The sequence below is a fragment of the Malaclemys terrapin genome, chromosome 3 (assembly GCF_027887155.1).
Source record: "Malaclemys terrapin pileata isolate rMalTer1 chromosome 3, rMalTer1.hap1, whole genome shotgun sequence".
In the NCBI taxonomy this organism is placed as follows: domain Eukaryota; kingdom Metazoa; phylum Chordata; order Testudines; family Emydidae; genus Malaclemys; species Malaclemys terrapin.
This window is the reverse complement of record NC_071507.1, coordinates 69683432-69702966: the sequence shown is the minus strand read 5'-3', so window position 1 is coordinate 69702966 and position 19535 is coordinate 69683432. Positions and strand designations below refer to the sequence as shown.

General features: G+C 42.7%; 1 protein-coding gene across 3 annotated transcripts in view; it reads right to left on the bottom strand.

Moving 5' to 3' along the window:
- Positions 1-472: 472 nt before the first annotated feature.
- Positions 473-19535, bottom strand: part of SMYD3 (SET and MYND domain containing 3) — a 657806-nt gene continuing 638743 nt past the window's right edge. For all 3 annotated transcript variants that reach the window (XM_054023872.1, XM_054023870.1, XM_054023871.1), the window contains exons 11-12: positions 10407-10515; positions 473-917 (exon numbers count right to left, since the gene is read on the bottom strand). In XM_054023872.1, the coding sequence (XP_053879847.1) occupies positions 816-917; positions 10407-10515 (211 nt within the window). In that variant the 3' untranslated portion in view covers positions 473-815. The remainder of the gene's footprint in view (positions 918-10406; positions 10516-19535) is intronic.

Below are 19535 nucleotides of genomic sequence, written 5' to 3'. Positions count from 1 at the left end.
ATTTATGTTTTCTATATATCTATTGATTATGTATCTGGGGCCATATCCTCAGCCGGTGTAAACTTACATAGTCAATTGGCCATTGACTTAAATGGTGCTACATGGATTTACAAGAGATGAGGATCTGTAACTACATATTTACCCTCTTATTATGAATTCACAAATCGTGGGCACGGAGGATTTGAATAAGCCTGGGGGACGGTGGTGGTTTGACAAGCTGGGATTCAGAGGTCATTCTCCACATAAAGAGCAGCCTGGAAAGAAGCATTCAGTTTAGAGTGGGAGAAGGAAACCAACAGAATGGTGAGACAAGTACTGTCTGGGTCTGACTGGATTTCAAACTCTTCCTATGTCCAGAGACATTTGAACCTGGGCTTTTGGTTCAAGCCCATTTATTAAAAAATAAACATAGAGAGGGACCATTTAAACACCTCATAAACAGTCAAAGAAGATGCTGATTTGTGCACAGCAGTATTCTGCATACAGGTATGTTTTTTATTACCAACATGTAACTTTAACATCAATTGCTAAGACTTATTTGCTATGTTGCTTCCCAGAGAGCAGACTCCTTCTGAAAATGGCCTGTATTCCTCCACATTTGAATTCAGTGAGGAAAATTACACCACAGAACAGCAAAGCTAATAAACATTAAACATTTTAGCAAAGGAAAGAGGGCCTGATCCAAAGCCTACCAAACTCAATGGGAGTCATTCCAATGAATTCAGAGGGCTTTGGCTCAGGTCATAGAATGTCAATACAAAAAAGATGTGCTTTCCTTTCCCCCTGAATATTAGTTTTCCAGCCTGAGATCATCCTCACTGTGCTCGCATGTCAGCCTCACACTGTTCCTTAAGTTTCATCAGGTCTTGCACCAGGCTGTGATCTGCTCCATGGGTTACTTTCATAATGTTATAAGCCTTGAGGAGAGACAGGAAAAGGGACAAGTTAGTTCACCATCTCTTACCTTCAAGTTCACGTCTGCAGCTTCACTTTAGGGCAGTGATTCTCAACCTGGGATATGCAGAGGTTTTCTGGGGGGTACATCAACTCATCTAGACATTGGCCTAGTTTTATGACAAGCTAGATAAAAAGCACTAGTGAAGTCAGTGCAAGCTAAAATTTCATACAGACAATGACTTGTTTATACCGCTCTATAAACTATACATTGAAATGTAAGTACAATATTTATATTCCAATTGATTTATTTCATAATTATATCGTAAAATGAGAAAGTAAGCAATTTTTCAGTAATAGCAAGCTGTGACACTTTTTTATTTTTATGTCTGATTTTGTAAGCAAATAGATTTTAAGTGAGGTGAAACTTGGGGGTACGCAAGACAAATCAGACTCCTGAAAGGGGTACAGTCGTCTGGAAAGGTTGCGAGTGACTGCTCTAGGGAGCACAATCTACATGTGGACTTGCCTATGTCACCTACTCTGCTGCTCCCTTTCTATTGTGCTGGTGGTTCCCTGCCTTAGAAATTCCTGAAATGTCCCCATCTTAAGTCACAATAAGGCCATTACTTCTCATAAGACATTTCCCGATTCATTCATACTGCTTCTGATAGATACCTGCTCTGGTTCTCAAGTCTGAGAGACCAGATTTAAATCATTCTGCTGTCGGGGAAGAATCTTTTCTTAAACAGTGTTCTGAAACCTTATTTGGAATTGAAATAACATATATTATCTGATGTGATGAAAAAGTAAACAGAACAATAATATTCTATTTCCAGCATTCAGAGGTTGACAAATGGAGGCAAATACCTGCTATCACTATCTTTACATTTACTTCCAATTAACTATTTTAAAGTGTGTGTGTAGGGGGAGGAGGAGTTGAATAAACAACTCTGAAAGCAGTCATAAAGCAAATCACAAAGTGCATAGATTTCTGCTGAGTGTTATGTAGGCTGTGAGCTATCACTGGGGCCAGACAGTAAAAAAAGGGAAAATATATCTTTCTAAATCAAATAGAAACATGGAAAAATTTTCGGCCTTGTTTCAGGTGCCCAAAGTATCTGAAATAAAATCTGAAATCCTCAATTTGTGCCTTGTCTTATGTTATAGAAATTCAAACCTGGCCATATTTTGCTAAATTCTTGTGTTTACATGTGCCCATTTTCGGGCATAATTATTTTCCCTGCAGAAACATGTCAACTGGTCTAATATTCCAGGTTTTCCTCACTAACTTGCCACTTCTAGGGGGAAGGTCAAAAAAACATTTAAACAAAGTTGTGGGAAATTTCTGTCATGTCACACAACTCTAGGTATTAAAATACACAGTGTTTTTTTAATAGAAAAGAAATATAAAAACTACCAGAGTAAAAACCAGCCCTCATCTGACAGAGGCATGCAAAAGGTTACGTGTGGATAATGGCCACTCATGTGGTATAGGAGCCATCCTGGCCGTGCAGAGTAGAATGGCTCAGTGAGGGATGCACTGCCAGGTGCATTTTACTACCTGGAAAAATAGCAGTGTGGCCTCATAAGTAGCAAAGGCGGTGGATTGCAGTGTCCGTGTTAGCTGACTGGAGACCAAGGCATGCCTAGGTCTCAGGGTTCATTCTACCTAGCCAGATACCTGGGCATGTCTGTGTTAAAAAAATAATCTTTAATAATATACCTTCCTTTGAAATTATGTCACTACTAGAGCTGAGCAAAATTTTTCAGAGAAATAGTTTATTTGCCACAAAATGCAGTTTTGTTTGATCCAAAACTATTTGTGAACTTGACATGAATTTGTCAGTTTCAGTCTGAAAAAAAAATTCAGGCTACATTCACAATATAAAGAGGGGGAGGAAGACGGGGTGCCTACCAACTAATTTTTAGCCCAGCGGTTAGGCTCTCAGCTGGGATGTAGGAGACCTGGCTTCAAATGCCCACTCTAGAGCAGGAATGTGAACGTAGGTCTCTCCTCACCCAGTGGAGTGCCCTAACCACCTGGTTTGTATGCTATTCTGGGATACTGCACTCTCAGTCTCTCCTGTTGAAACGGTTCCTGTTTGTATAACATACCTGAGCAGTCATTGGGAATAAGCATGATGGTCTCTAGAGTGGGGTGGTTAGGGTACCCACCTGGAAAGAGGGAAACCTAGGTTCCAATCCCTGCTCCAGTGTGGAGATTCAAACCTATATCTCCCATTCCCCTGGTGAGTTCCTAACGATGGTGCTAAACATTACAACATGGGCAGTGCCTCCTGGCCATTTTATGAATTTAGCCCTTTAAAAATGCCCAGAAACAAAACATTTTGGGTCAAACGACCTGTTTAATTTAATCCAAAATGGACTTTTTCAATTTGCAATTTTTTGTTTGGAATTTTCAGTTTTGCTTCGACCCGAACCACCTTTCTTCCCCCTTGATTTGAAACTGCCAGCGAACAAAAAAAAACAGTCATTCGCCCAGCTCTAGTCACCATTAATGAACATAACACGTCTCTATCCTCCCAGACACCTCACCATTACGATGGCAAATATTGCATCTGATCTCTCTCATTTTGTCTTTCCAGGGTGAACATCACCTTACTGCAGAAGGCCCCAATTAAACCCTGCATTCAGGGTCCTATCCTGGTTCCATTAAAATCAATCGCAAATTTATCAATGACATCTTAAACCCTAATCCTGGACCCACTGGAGGGTTTAAGTGGCGCTGAGAGCCTTGTGCAGGCCTGCTATCCTGGGGTGATTTTCACTCACTGTAAAATATTTTCTACCAAGCTGAAGCTCAGAAATGCTAATGCAGTTCCTGCTTTCAGAACCCTAGCCTGTTCTCTTAAGCTTCCCAGACTTCCCACAGTAAGTAACAGAGCTGAGGCTGGATCTTGTGGTCTCCCTCTCGGTTTAAGGAATAAATCTAATTATGAAGAACTACAGTAATCGTACCACTGCAACACAGGGCATAGTGTCATCAGCCACACGGTTTCTCCCTCAAGAATATAAAAACCCATTAGATGATTGGTATGAATGTGCCTCTGTGAATGCAAATGAAAGCACAGCACATTCATTTGTGTCTGATTTTCACTGGATTGGATGAGGTGCCGAACATCAAAGATGCATGTATCCGTATGCAAATGTATTGATGCATCACTCCATCATGATGAAAGAAGAAAGCAAACTGCATTGCACTGATGCGGTACAATGTGAAGGCCAGTGTACTGGAGAAATTATTTTTGTTTTGCCTGTGTCTCTTGATTAAAACTAATGCTTGTTACACAGGGTAAAGGAAGAACAAATGCCTATAGATTTTCAGCCTCATTTTACAATAATCACAGCTACTGTTACCAACACAGAATGGAAACAGGGTCTAAAACAAAAATCTTTTTATATAAAGGGGGATTTCTCAGGTGTTGCATGGCAACTGGGGTGAGAGGATTTACCCCGCTTTCTGTTCCACTTACCAAAAGGTAATAATGGTGCTGGGTTATGCTAGGAAAGGACGCAGCTCAGCATCTGGCTAATGTGTCATCATAGTGTAATTAAAATTTTCTTATTTGCATGTTTATAAACATCATGCCACTTCCTCAGTTCCTGGGGTTATTGTGAAGACATTGATCCTGCTCATTTATAGTGATGGGCACACGAGAGTGGAGGGCCAGGTTAGTGCTGTAACAGAGAACTCATGAGCAAAACATCCGGGCAGTGGGGACTCTGCATTGAATAGAATGGCATGGATAGAATGCCGGGGGCAGGACCAGATACACATTGAGGGTCTGCTTGCAGAGCTGCACCTCCTCAGGAAGAGATTCATGGTTCACAGGGAAGCTAACCACGTAGTGTTGCCTGTTAGTAGGATGCCGTGTGCTCTGTCCTCCAGGGTAAGTGAGCTGGGTGGGACCCCAGCCCTTCTTCCAGGCCTTTAAGGGGTGATAACTGCCCAACAGGTTCCAGAAGCAAGTAGTTCCTGTGCTCGGGTAAATGCAGAGACTGAACTTTGCCCAGCCATTCACTGCCCCAACCTACCTTGTGCAGCCAGTCAAAGGCCACCTGGCCTCAAGTGTCACAAGACCATGGAACGATGGGGCAGTAGCCATTATCCAAGCCCCCCAGATAGAATAAAGCCAAGAAGGAAGTGTGCTGCAGCCCTATGGAACAGCTATGGGATGGAAGGTGAATTCCAGCCCCCTGCTCCACTTAGTTCCCCAAACAAAGCCCAGCTGTGCACAGGCTTCGAATGGTGAGGAATTACCTTCCTGAACTGTGATAGGTGATTACTATTTAAATCAGTTTTTAACGCTTTGGTCAACCAGTGCCCTAGAAGTTAATCATACCTCTCTCCTTGACAGAGGTTTCCCATGTGCTCTAGGCACACACTTCTGCCGTTGCCCTAATATGACAGTGCTGCTCCTTCAGGTACCTTTTCTCCTGATAGCTCACACTAGTGCACTTCCATTCTTGCCAATTTATTAGAACCATTCCTGGCTCCTCAGAGTCAATCTGCGGCTCAGCTACAGCTATTTGCTGGCGAAGGTTTCCCTGAACTATAATCTTACTCTCCCTTGTTTACTTTTTTTCAAACTTTTTAGTAAGGCAAAGTTATAATCAAACATTAATATACTACATCATACATTACCCATTCAGGATCAGGTTAATATTCAAAGAACCTGGCTAAAGATTCTGACTTGGCAGCTGTGCAGTCCTCCTCTTCTGAGTATGCTAGCCAGTGTGACCAAATTTCTTAATACCTATCCTCCTTTTGGCAGTTCTCTTGTGCACATACTTCGTGTGAAAGCTTTTCCACTACAAGGACAGTCTATATTTTACTATACCACAATTCCATAGCAAGGTCACATTTTTCCAAACCACGAGCAATACAGAGTCTAGCTAGTAACAATAAAAAAAGAAATGAATTTGCCTTTGTTAAAATTTGCCTTTCAGATTGTATTCCAGAAGTACAGTATTGCCTCCCTGTAATGTGGCCATTTCCTACTGGAGGATCTAATGTATTCTTACGGCCAGAAATTCACTATGGTGTAGAGGGCCATCACAAGGCCTTTGCATCATTTAACCCCCAATTTGGAGCTGCAGAGACAAGAGATGAATGGTGCAGGGGGGGTTGGTAGTGGCCTTACATAGGCTAACATGGAAGGCAGCAATAGGGGCAGCCAAGGGGAAGGGGCATGAAATTTGTGTATTCGGGGGTGTTAATACACTGCACACATGATGCAGAGTGGGTTGTCAACCCACAAGCTGGAGGAGTGCCTGTGGAAATCAGATTACATGGGATTTACGTGAGTGATGTGAATCTCACTCAGATCCCAATTTCTTCTGACTATCCCAAATCCTTCTCCTGAACACTGACACTGAAATCAGTCTGGCTAACGTTCCAGGAAGGATGCTATTCAGTATTGGAATGCATTAAATACAGGACTAGAGTATAGCAGGTCCTGAACACAGGGAGGGACTCTAACACATCTAATTGCAAAGGGCCAAATCCAGCCCCAGTATAACTCTATGACTTTATGTGAGTTACACCAGGGATGGATTTAGCATAAGAAGCCAAATTCTACTCTGATTTACATGGGTATTGTCCCATGCAGTCAGTCTAAAAGAGGGTCAGAACTTGGCTCAAACTAAGAGCAGGATGTGACCTGCCCTTATGATGCTGCACAGGGAAACAAGGTGGCACAAGGTAGCCCATTAGTCCCCTTCACAGGTTACCTGCATTACTGATCTCCCCACCTTCGCGCAGGCGGATGAGGAGAGGGCAGGCGGCATGGGGAATGGGTAGACCCTCAACTTTGGCTTCCTCAATACACCAACCAGTGCAGCTGAGCTGGCACAGAGGGGGAAGTAATTAGCTACGGTGAAGATCAGTAGCAGATTACTCACCCACGAAAGAAAGAGGGGAGTAAGGCTGGAGATTGTGATTCACTGTTCCCTCCCTGGTCAGTTCCTGGAGAAACAAAGCTATGTGCCACCCCAGACTCAAGGCAGATCATAAAGTGGCAAGCTGACCCCAAACTGGCAATATAGTTTAAAACAACCAAACACCCCTTTGGTCATCTGAATAATGCATTCAGCCAGTTCTATGGGGATTCTCCTGATGACCATTTCTATCTAGTTTCCTACAATAACATAAGATAACCAGAAAAACAAATACCGGGCAAGATGCATGTTCGCCAATTAGAATGTTATAGTAACATCTATGAAAGCAGAACTGGGACTGAGGACTCATTCCATCTCCTGAGCAGTGAACTGCGCACGTTCGCAAGCTATAAATGTCATAGGGGAAATGGCAACGCAGATTAGCTCGATCCTGACAGCCATATGGCTCACTTCTGAATAATGAAAAGGAACCAGAATTGATTACTTTCTCATCAGATTTTTTAATAACCACAATTGGACACAATTTCAATTAAACCTATCAAGTGAGGATTTAACTTACTAAGACTTGCTAGGACAGACATCACATTAAATATTAATTTATTATTAAAAACATGGAAGTTATCAACTATTCAGCATAATTCATAATCAGTTAAACCTCAATAAATCGGTAAACAATTTTGTAAAGAATATAAAATAGTAAGTTACACATGTAGTATATGGATGTTAAGTAATGGGAATACAAAAACACAGACAATGTCTGCATTGAAGGATACAGCTCTTAAGTTCCTCAATTGTATCACTGCTAAACAAACATAAAAGATAAATGGAAAAGAAATAAAATAATATAAATCTATACTTCGGGTCATAGCATGCTCTCAGTTATTCTCATGGAACTGAGAATAAAATCAAGACCATTTATAAGGACCATCCCAGGGAAAGGGAGGAGAAAGAGGCAAAATGATCTTAGTGCATCTATATCTTGAATTTCAGGGAGTACGGAACCAAACCACATCATGTTAACAAGAATGGGACAAACTCTGCTCTCCATTACATCAGTGCAGCTTCATTGTCCTCAGGGGCCATCAGCAGGTGACCATTAATACACTAAGCCTGATTTTGCTTGTATTGCTGTCAGTAGTTGCAATCTTCACCTGTACCATGCTGTTGTTTAGTGCTTGTCTCTCACTCCACGTCTTACAAGTGGGGAACTGAGGCACAGAGGCAAAGTGACTTGCCCAAGACCACATAGGAAGTCAGTGGCAGAGCAAGAAACAGAATCATTGGAAAAGAAGGCGGGTTCAGTGGGTAGGGCACTGGCCTGGGACTCTGGAGACCTGGCTTCAATTCTTTGTTCTACCACAGCCTTCCGGTGTGATGTTGGACAACTGACCACACTTCTGTGTGCCTCATTTCCCTACCTGTAAAAATGGATAATAGTGCTTCCCTATCGCACTGGGGTGTTGTGAGGATAAACACATTAAAGGTTGTGAGGTTCTCAGATCCTAGGGTGATGGGGCTTAGGGTCGAACCCACATCTCCTGAGTCAGAGGGTAACAAGAGGGCCATCCTCGCTCCCAAGCCCACCTCATTCTGTGTCGCTTGTGCTCCTTTGTTTCAGTAACAATCATCTGAATCTATGACATTTTCTATTGCTCCTTTCTACTGAGCGAAGAATCTCTTAGGAATCATTTATCATTTAAGAGTACAACGAGTACTGGAGGGAAAGGAGTCTGAGCTCAATGTAAATGATTATACAGCACAGAAGGTGATGATTTGGGGGCAGACAGGCATGAGGATCGCTTCTTTTAATTTGCTAACTTACACACTTGGGGAAAATATAATGCCCAGATACCTACATGGGACTCCCATTCACTTCAATGGGAGCTGTGCATATGCATCCAAAAGCCATGACTTTGGCTGCGTATGCTAGGGATGTGGGAATGCTGAATAGGCTTTGTTTCTTTGTGAGAATGGCTGTCCTTGCCCCAGGTCTGATGGAGCCATAACCTTATCGATATATAGCTTAAGCTGATGAAAAGGCTTGACATTTTCCAAAATTCCACACAGCCCTGGGGTGAAAATGTTCGTTAGGCCCAAGTCTCCTCCCACTTACACAATGCATCTCCACTGACTTCAGCAGAGTTACTCCAGATTTACACTAATGTAAGTGAGAGAAGACTCGGGTCCTCGGTGTACAGCATCAGCTATTTCTGCTTGCTTGGCTACACGGTAGCAGCTTCTGGGTAGCGCCAGGTCTCACATGAACGCGAGTCCCACAAAGAACATGATGGGAGTGAGTGTAAAATGAAACTGCTGCTTCAGCTTGCCTTGTAGCAAAGCATACCAATTAGGTGCTGGGTGGCGCTTGTGTTTTGTGATACAATGTGAACAGAAAGCCTCGTCTGGCGTCAGTGCTGAGCCCCGCTCTAGCCTAGCAGCAAAAAGACAGGAGGATGGAGCAGATGGCTTTCTGAGGCAATGAGCAGAGGAAAAAAGGAGAGGGTGTCAGATACCGGAGATGGGGAGAGAGACTGGGACAGGGCCTCACTGTGTGTAGCTCCTTCAGGCCTGACTCTGAATGGGCAACATCAATAATTCAAAGTAGTAGCCAGGAGGCACTGGGGCAGCAAGTCTTACTGGGGGCTTAGGATGGGAAATGACTTATAACCTAACGTCCCAAAAGCTGCTGTGGAGCAGAGATACAAATCGCCTGTGTGTGTGTTTTCTTCAGTATTTTTAAAATGGTAATAATAGTAATATAATAGCAGGGCAGATCAGGGCCTGGGGTGGAAGGAAGTGAATATAAACTCAGTTCAGGCACAACAGGAACGACTTAAACCTGGAATATAACTAGATAGGAAGCTTCTGCCAAAACAGATCCTAGTGAGAGAAAGAATTGGAATGATAAAAACCAGCAGGGATTAACAGAAGCTGCTCACTGATTTGAAGTAGGCTTGTAAGAAAACCCAAGTGTTAAAACAAATTGAGCTCCTCTCTCAACTCACAGAACCCAGAACCTGTGGAAATGGGGGGAGGGGCTTCTGTTTGGGAGCAGGGAGGGTGGGGAATGCAGCGCAACCATTGCTATCCTCCTCCCACAGATCCGATTGGAATTACACCCACTTTTCCTTCACTGTAGGAGGAGGCGGAGGAGAGCATCTGGCCATTTAGCATTACCAGTTACTCCTTCTTTTTTACCCTTCACACCCACTCCGACAAGGAACAACTCAGGGCATAATCAGCAATACAAAGAAGGGGGAAGAACAGTGTAAGGCACTGAAATATTTTTACCCTTCTCCGATTTAATAGCTGTTTTCCATTCGAGGTTAGGGGGTGATTAATGGAACCTTTGTGCTACTGACTAGTAATTAAAAATGACTGATATTAAAGGAAGCCTGCACTTGAAACACGAAGCAACCATGACCCATCACCACGCTCTGCAGTTATTACTTGGGGAGCTGGCACAGAGAGAAAGACTGGGGAATGGTATTCAGAAGAGAAAGGTGCAATCAGAGCTGGAAGGGGAGGAATATATGGAGGATTCATGGAGAATATGGGAGGAGAGGAACACAATAGGCAACACTGACCTGCTTCAAGGTCTCCAGTGCTTGAGGAAACATGTCTTGAGTATGCTGCAATTTGCCCACTCTCATCATCTGGACAGCCCTCAAGGGATGAAAGCTGGAATAATACAGGCTGTGGAGAAGAGGAGGAAAAATATAGTGTCACTCTGTCAGCTCTCACCTTCACAGTCTCTGCCTCGGTGGAGAGCTATTAGGGTGGGACTGCAAAATCATTGTGAATTTTAATAAAGTACTCAGAGAAAATTAGCTGCACTACTGAGAAGCATGAAATACTGCGGGGAATTAACAAATTATTATTCTCTGTCTCTGTGGAATGCCTTTTACATTATCCTGTTAGAAAGTGACCAGGGATGGGATTATCTCATACACTACTGTTGGATAATACAATCGCATTTACAGTACTTGGTGTTCAAAAAAAAGAGAGAGACTTTCAGTCTCAATACCACCAAAGCAATTTCATTTTCAAAGGGAAGTTTCAACATGGAGCCCAACCCTGGATTCCAAATTCAAGGCAAGTCCACAGGAGGGCAAACACATGGGAACCTTATGACAAAAACAGTGTGTGTGCTGATTTTGAGAGCTGCCTGTGGAGTTCCCTACCCATAAAACAGTTGGAGAGAATATGTTCCAGGAAGCTTCTTGTCAAAGGCCTGGGCATTGTCTGGACAAGGTATCGAGAGCAGGTGGGATGTATTTGCTATCTCACAAATGCTCTCACTTGTCTCAGTTTTACACAAGGCCAACTCTCCATTTCACTCCTGACTTACATTAGTTTAGACAGATGAAAGCAGAATCGCGATTCATGCCCTCTTGTGTTTAGAACAAGGAATACCGTGTAATGCTATGGTATCACTAATTACCTTCAGTATACTGTGGAAATGTCAGTATTGTATGGCAACCATTCTGCATTTCCAAAATCACAGAGCATATCTTTATTAATCATGTACATTGAAGATTAAGGACCAAACCATATGATTCAGCAAGGATAAAAGCATCACATTTGATCTATATGAATAATCCATTTTCTCCATTACACCTATAATGAACTCTTAAAGGTTCTTTCTAAGTATAATCATTGGAAGAAGCACTGACTATAAAATCCCTAGAAAGAGACACGTCCTCTTTTACAATTCAATAGGAACATTTTCAAAATGGTGGACTAGATTCTCCTTTCACTTACCATGTCCTTACCTATGGGATTCCACTGACTTGAGCAGATTTACTCCTGATTTACACCATTTTAGGTGAGAGGAGAATCAAATCCAGTGTCTGGGGGGATTAAAAATAAATAACCTGACAACAAATTAAATGATTTGAACAAGTCGGATGTGCAGGAAATGCACAGAAAATCCATATGAAAGGGGAATAAATTACTTCCCCCTTTCACTCTATGCTGAAAATGCAACCCTGAGTAAATATAGGAAACTATTTCAATAGCAATGAAGTAGAAGGTTCCCTCATTACAAATTCCAAATAAAGTATGGAAATATAAACATCATGTAAAGTGTTTTCACAAAGAAAGTTTCTATTGATTCCAAAAAGCTGCAGTGAAGATATACAAAGATGCATATTTTCTGACACATGCACAGTATGGATGAGACCCAGCAACAACAGCCTCTTCACCCAGACAGCCCCCGTTTGAGCAGAAAAAGCCAAGTCATCCTTAAAATGGCCAAAAAAAAATTATCCCATGCCTTCAAAATCTCCATCCTTTGACTTGTTTGGCCTTTTCTCAGACCTTGAGTTCGCCGCCAGCGACAGAACACAGTGGCGTGCAACAGTCAGAAATATCTGCATTGCCTTTGAGGAAGACCGCTGCCGGCATCTACAAGAGGCACGCAAACGATGTCACAGAGCACCAGCAGCGCACAATCCACTGACCGCGAACTTCCCATGCACCATCTGCAGCAAAATGTGCACCTCTAGAATTGGTTTGTACAGTCATCAGAGGGCACACCATGAGACCAACAATAGATGACCTGCACAGATTTGTCATCATCGGATTGATGGACTACCAAGAATCTCTGACCAAAAGGAATTGAGAACCACTAGACCGGAGTGAAGAAAAAAAATAAGCAGTAGCGGTGTCAGTAGCTCGTGAATATGGCAGTCCAAGTTTTCACGAATCCATGGCTCCAAACAGACAATTGCTTTGAACACTTGAAAATAACCAGTAGGTTTATTTTTAGTTTTCAGTTTTGGTTGTTACATCTATTGGCATGGGGACATCCATCACCAGTTACACTGGCGGATAAATGTAATAGAAGCTGAGTCGGCCAGATTCCGATGTGGTTACAGAGGAGTAATAGTAACTTCAATAATGATGACTTAAGGGGTAGACATTGTTAGCTGGCAAACATTTACAATATCTTAGTAAAACCTTCTAATATCTATATAAATGGTACATACCTGTTTGTATGCCTCTATCCCCACTACCTGTATGTCAATATGACTACTACACTGGGGGATGGGGTAAAATGGGTCCCAGCTGGGCCACCTCTCCCTGCAGCACCCTTCAGATCCAGAATTGTGTAGTGAAGAACACCACCCACAGCTCTGTGGTCACTACGACCCAATGGTGCCTCCCTGCTTCCCCACCATATGGGGTGGAACCAGCCAGAGCTGCTGCAGAAGCAGCGACCTCCTGACAGTGCGAGAACTTTCTACAGTTTTGACTGGACTTCCTGTGCCCTGTGCTGATTGCCTGTTTGCCACAACCGTCTCCCTCCCCTGCCCTCAGTCTCATCTTAGCTTCACTCCACGCCTGCCCCGTCTATCCTCTTTCTCCCCTGCTACTCTGTGTTTGTACAGTGCCTAGCACAACGGGGCCCTATTCTTGGTTGGTCTTTAGGCACTACTGAAATAAACATGAATATAAAATAATAATAATAATAGGCTTTGGAGGCCCTGATCCTACCATGTGTATCAGAGAATCTCAGGGTTGGAAGGGACCTCAGGAGGTCATCTAGTCCAACCCCCTACTCAAAGCAGGACCAATCCCCAGACAGATTTTTGCCCCAGATCCCTAAATGGCCCCCTCAAGGATTGAACTCCCAACCCTGGGTTTAGCAGGCCAATGCTCAAACCACTGAGCTATCCCTCCCTCCCTTGCTGAGCCTGCGCAGAGCCCCTCTGCCTTCAGCAGGGCTGTATGTGGGCACAGCAGTTTGCCCATGCATTATTGGGGCTCTAGCTTGTGAGCTTCTCAAGGCCAGAGCTGTCTCTTTCTTTGTGTCTGTCCAATGTCATGAATGGTGGGGCCCCAATCTTGAATAATAACAACTGATGTCAGTGGAGCTAGACCAGATTTCCTAAGATTTATCTGAGATAAATATCCATTTAGATACAGGGACAGATTCTGTATCCAGTTCTTAAGATAACTGGAATCCGTGAAGATTTAGGATTATGGTATATATGATACTAGACAAAGCAGAAGGCAATTAAACAATATGTCAGGCACACAACCAAGTACACTTCCAGCCATAAACTAACGCAAGTGGAAATTTAAGAGGAGGTGGTAGAGGAAGCGAGCGTGAGCACATAAATATTTACAAAACTGTTTTACTGTGCTGATTTATGTGCTGATCTTATGCATGTGTTTAGTTACATTTTGCAAGCCTTAGTGCTGACATTTGAAATAGCTATTTATCATCATTTTTCTGGAATAAATCTGTTGCACTATTGGAACATCTTTTGTGTAGGCATATCCTTTGGGCAAGCTTACGAGAGGAATCTGTGCAACGTGTAGCTCTTCTGGGAGAAACGTGAACAGGCAAAATACTGTTGGCTTCTTCCAGGCATCCTCATTCCTGTGTACTATCAAGAAACTGGCGCATGGAAAGGACTAAGATGTCGTCTCAGGTATTTGTGAACCAATATATTATCCCCAACAGTTGCTCTGATCAAAACAAGTGGTTAAAATTAAGACTCAGGAACGGATTCACCAGCCAGGGGATTGACATCTAAAGATCATCACTAAGAGGCTAAAGACAATTACATAGAAACACATACTTTAAAAAGCACTAAGGCTCAAAGAATCTTAGAGCCTCAATCTAGGAAGGATTTTCATGGATTTATCTGGGCCTAAGGTATAGTAAGAGCAAAGAAACTTACTGAGAGCTGAAATAAAGGCCCAGCGTTCCATTGAGTCCACCCTTCTGGCCAAAGTCTGACAGTGTAAAGGAAGGTTAACCCCATACTACAACTAACACGTAAGGCAAGACTGTAAATGAAGACGGTTGGGGACACTGAGAGGATGTCAGGATCCATGGGACAAGAACCCTGGACTGTGGAGCCTGATGGCTAGCATTCCCATATTGTCACTGGAAGGGCAGGCTGAGTCATACCCAGGGAACACTGTGGAGATTGGGCACTGCGGGAAGTACTACTTCAGTAGTTCTCAACCTATTTACCATTGTGGGCTGCATATGCAGCTCTCTATATGTTATATGGGCTGCATCCACACAATATATATACTACCTGTATGGCCCTGAGGATGTCACATAGGCCGCAGCTGTGTGCTGATTGGGCCACAAGCGGCTGTGGGTTGAGAACCACTGAGTGATGGTACTCTGCAGCCCTCTGATTGGTCAAGTGCACTATTTAACCCTGGATGGTGCCCCAAGAAGTGGTCTGGGCAACTATACAGACTTCTGGTCTGCTGCAATTCCAGATGGCATCTTGCTTTCTGATCTCTGAGCTTCAATCCTATCCTGACCCTGACTCTTGCTTTCTGATTCCAGCCTGGTACAGTACTACCTCTGATCTCCAAACCTGGCCTGACTGTGACCCTGACTCTTCCTTATTGAATCTAGCTCTAGCGATCCCTCAACTCCTGCTCATGGATTACCATCTTGTGGCCATCCTTGACATATGGACACCAGCCCAGCTGGGACTGTTAGGCCAGACTGCCTATGCCCCAATCCCTTACATAGGAAGACTTTTCAGTTCTGTAGATTATCAAGTTATGGGACTGCACCTACAGCTGGTGAAAGCCAGCATGGCTTCATTGAAGTCAATGGAACTATGCCAATTAACACCTGCTAAATATATGGCCCGTATTCTGAAAAATGAGATTTAATTATCTTTGCTTCCATAGCTACAAACTACTTTGAAATAATCAACCTCTTTTCCAGTTGAGCCATGATTTTTGCCTGGATGATCTCCTGCAACAATCGCTGACTGTATGCTTTGTGGAGAAGTATTTCCTTTGCTTTGTTCCAAATCTATCTGCTGTTAATTTCTTTGAGGGGCCCCTTGGTGTCCTCATATTATAGGACACTATAAAATAAAAAAGGACTGATTTGTTTTAGCTATGCACTTCATTTTCTTTAATACTGTACCACAATCAAATCCACTCAATTCTTCCCCTTTCCTGGCTAAATAATCAGAGCTTTTGCATTCTCTTGTGAGTTTAGCTAGCGCTTGGTATTAAAAAAGAGAGCATCTATACCCACTATCATTTCTGATGCTTTACAATTTAAAACAGATTAATAGATTTGCACTATTTTCTGTAATTCAATTTGCGGGGCTCACATTTGCACCTCTGTCTTCAGTCTGATGTGATTTAAAACTCTCAGGATTTATAAACCCTGAAATGAGGGTTTATAATGGAAATGTTAAAAGACCTTTTAATTCGGTGACACTAAGGGGTGGTGCTACACATGGTTTTAATTTGTTCTCTAACGTCTCTTGTCAGTTAAGTAAATACAACAGCATAGGAGACATGAAGCAGTTTTAGGATCTCTAGCAACAGAGAGAGAATTAATAATGAGCTACCAGGCTACAGGAAATATGATGAGCAGAATGCATAGGTGCCAGCATCAGCCTTTTGAAGGAAATGTATTATCTAAAGCTGGTGGAATTCATTGTAAATAAGTTATCCAACAAGTTTGACCTAATTTTCTGTTTTGACTCTATCTTTATTTCTTTGACTATACTCATTATTCATATGATTTCAACAAAACAGTTCACCAAATTTCAACCTATGGGTTGTTTGTAAACTGTTCTTAACTATTTGCTCTTTGTTATACGATGTGTGATTGGTCACCTAAGTCACATATTTTTTCTGCTCCTTGATTGGATGGCTGAAATTTTTTAAACAAGAGAATTACGGGAAACATATTTTCAGCATAAATTTAAGGCGAAATAACGATTTGTGCTAAAATACATGAAACGTGTGATATCTATTATCATGTTCAGAAATGAATCAGTGGTTGTGTGAATACTCAAACAACAAATTCTATGACCGCCAACAATAAAAATAGTCTGAACTATATTCAGTCATAGATTTGAAGGCCAGAAGGGATCATGATCATGCAGTCCTCCTACGCAACACGGGCCATAGAATTTCACCTGGTAATTCCTGCATCAAGACCAGTAACTTGAAGTTGAAGTAGAACATATATGGAAATAGTCTTAACTCACTTTTTTATATAATGCAACCAACCAGTTCTAGTGCTTTTAACATAATTTAACCAGCCCCATGTAAGAGCATTGCCTGGCAGCTAGTGTAGAAATGGCACTGGCATGGAATGTAGAGACAGTCTCTCCACCAGTCTATTGACTGGAGAGTTCAGCAAGTGCCATCTTCAAAGTCGAAAGAAAATATGCAGGGAAATATTTTTGAAACAGGACTAAAGCATTTTGCTTTGTACTTTAAATGGTAAGGGCAGAACATAATCCTCAAGATTCCCCTATGGAAGCCCTCAAAAGCAGTACCAACTAGCATACTTATAGTGTCTGTGTTTGGGAAGCAGGGCTCAGGACTATCTCCTTTTTTAAAGTCTTTTTCTTTCTAGCTTTTTTAATTTCATTTTGTTCTTAACAACATCGCATTTATCAGGTAAGATTAAACTCCTTCAGGACGTGACATTACCCTAACCCTCTATGTGGCAGGCCTGTCATTTTGGAGTAGAAGACTGAAACCTTCACCTGGGGGAGAGCTGATATACTCCAGCTGCCCTGAAATGTTTATTGTCCGTTTTATTCCCCTATCACAGTGTCTTGCTGAAACGATAAGAACAGCAGTGAACAATTTAATGCAGGCATCACCCTTGTTTTAATCTTTCCCAAGCTTGACCTCTGTAGATTAGGAGTGTGAAATTGGCCCCTTGGCACCAGGAGTCAGGATTTCCTAGTGCTAATCGCTAGTGTAATGCCCGAGTGACATGCCTAGCAGCTCCACCAGCACTCAGAAAGAATGAAAGGGAAAATATCGTAAGATTTTTGCCCTTTAAAATCTCCCACATAATGAAGCAGTGAATGGTGACTTGCTGCTATATTACTGTTACACCTAGATTCGGGCCCCACTATGCTAAGCACTATACAAGTACAGAATGAGAGAGTCCCTGCCCTGAAGAAATGGGAAACTGAGGCACGGAGAAATTAAGTGATTTGTCTCAGGTCACAATAGGAAATCTCTGGCAGAGCCAAGACTTGAACCTACATCTCCTGACTGAGCTCCGAGCCAGTGTTTTAACCACAAGACCATCCTTTCCGCATGCAGACTGCCTGAGTCTCATTTAGCCAAAGGCTGTTTTACACAATTCTGGCAGCGCAAAAGGGCCTTAATGGGATTCTAAATGTAATTTACGCCTTCTTTACACTGCTACAATGATGTACAGCAGCCTTAGTGGAAATGAAAATCAGGCCCAGAACATTCAGTTTAGAAACTCTTGTGCCAAATCCTGAACTTCTTTTTGTTCCTTCAATGGGACTTTTGCCTGAGTAGGAAGTTCAGGATTTGGCACTACTAAATTACGGATCAAAATTCCCCTTCATCATATACAGATCTGGCAATGTCCCACTACACCTTGTTTCACTAATTTAACTAACACGACCACATAATCAAATGCAGGCCCAAATCAACTGAAGTCACAAGAAACATTAGCTACCCATTGAATAAATTATTTTCCTCAGTCCTTTGGTCTTTTTGCTGTGCTCCACATGCTGATCATTTGTATCAGATTAATCAAATGGATAGCATCTCAGGTGTTGGCTCTGCTAAAATGTGAATTACAACTTAACTAAATGGCAAATCAGACACAAGTAATATCTACTGCAATTTTCACTTTCATTCTCCATCCATCTCACTCACCAATTTAGAATCCTAACACTGCAGCTGAGCTGCCCTGCCCCCAAGCTGTCAGTCTACAGTGTCCACTTTGAAAGCTCTGCCTTTTCCTGGCGTCAAGCTATTGATTTCAGATCTCAAGGAGAGAAGATGCTGATTCAGAGCTGGCAGTGGGGCATGGTTTTCCAGAGATCGTCATGCATGTCCTGCTTGATCCCTGAGGAGTCCTTACAGTACTCCCACATTCAAATTCCTGCCTTGTGGCTACTATCTTTCTGGCTGAGGTGGGCAGGCTGGGCCTGGTCAGTGTCTCTCACTTATTTTGAACAGTGCCAGGCATTCATTTCTTCCAGTTGATGAGCACATTGCTTCAGTCCCCTAATAGCCAGAAAAGCAAGAGACCAGGATGGCAAAGTGAATGCATCTCCCACAGGACAGGGGATTACTACAGGGCCCACTAAGTCAGCAATGTAGCAGCCTATTTCATAATCTTTGTACCAAAGGGGGGGGAGGTGTCAAATGGAAAGTAAAGAAGAGTGGGAAAAAACGGCGGGGGGGAGGAGAGTAGGAAAAAGGATCAAGAAAAAGAACGGTAAAGCTAGAGTAAAAGATAATAAACGAGCAGGGGGAGAGGGAGCTAAATTACAAGAGGAAGATGTACACTGGAGACAGCGTAATTTTGTGACAGTGACCTTGGCATTCATTAGCTTCTCCGACGGTAAATCAATGAGCAGACACCCATCTTCCACTCTAAGTACGTTACAGCCCCTTGGCGTACAATTAAAAGGCTGACCGTAGGCACAAGTCATGCAAGCTTGGGCCCCTGCATTATTGTGAGCGAACCATGGACTCGCTCTCACCTTTTGCAGCCTGCCCTGACCTTGGCATTTCCAGTGACAGCTACCCCAGGCATACCGGGTCACATTCACTGTCATTAAATTTAACAGGACTGTTCCATAGAGTTTGTGTTAAAGTTCAGATATCTGGTTACTCAGCAGTGGTCTTGGTTCTAGAGGCCTTTTCAGAAGAAATGCATTTTAGAGGAGAGACAGAAGGTG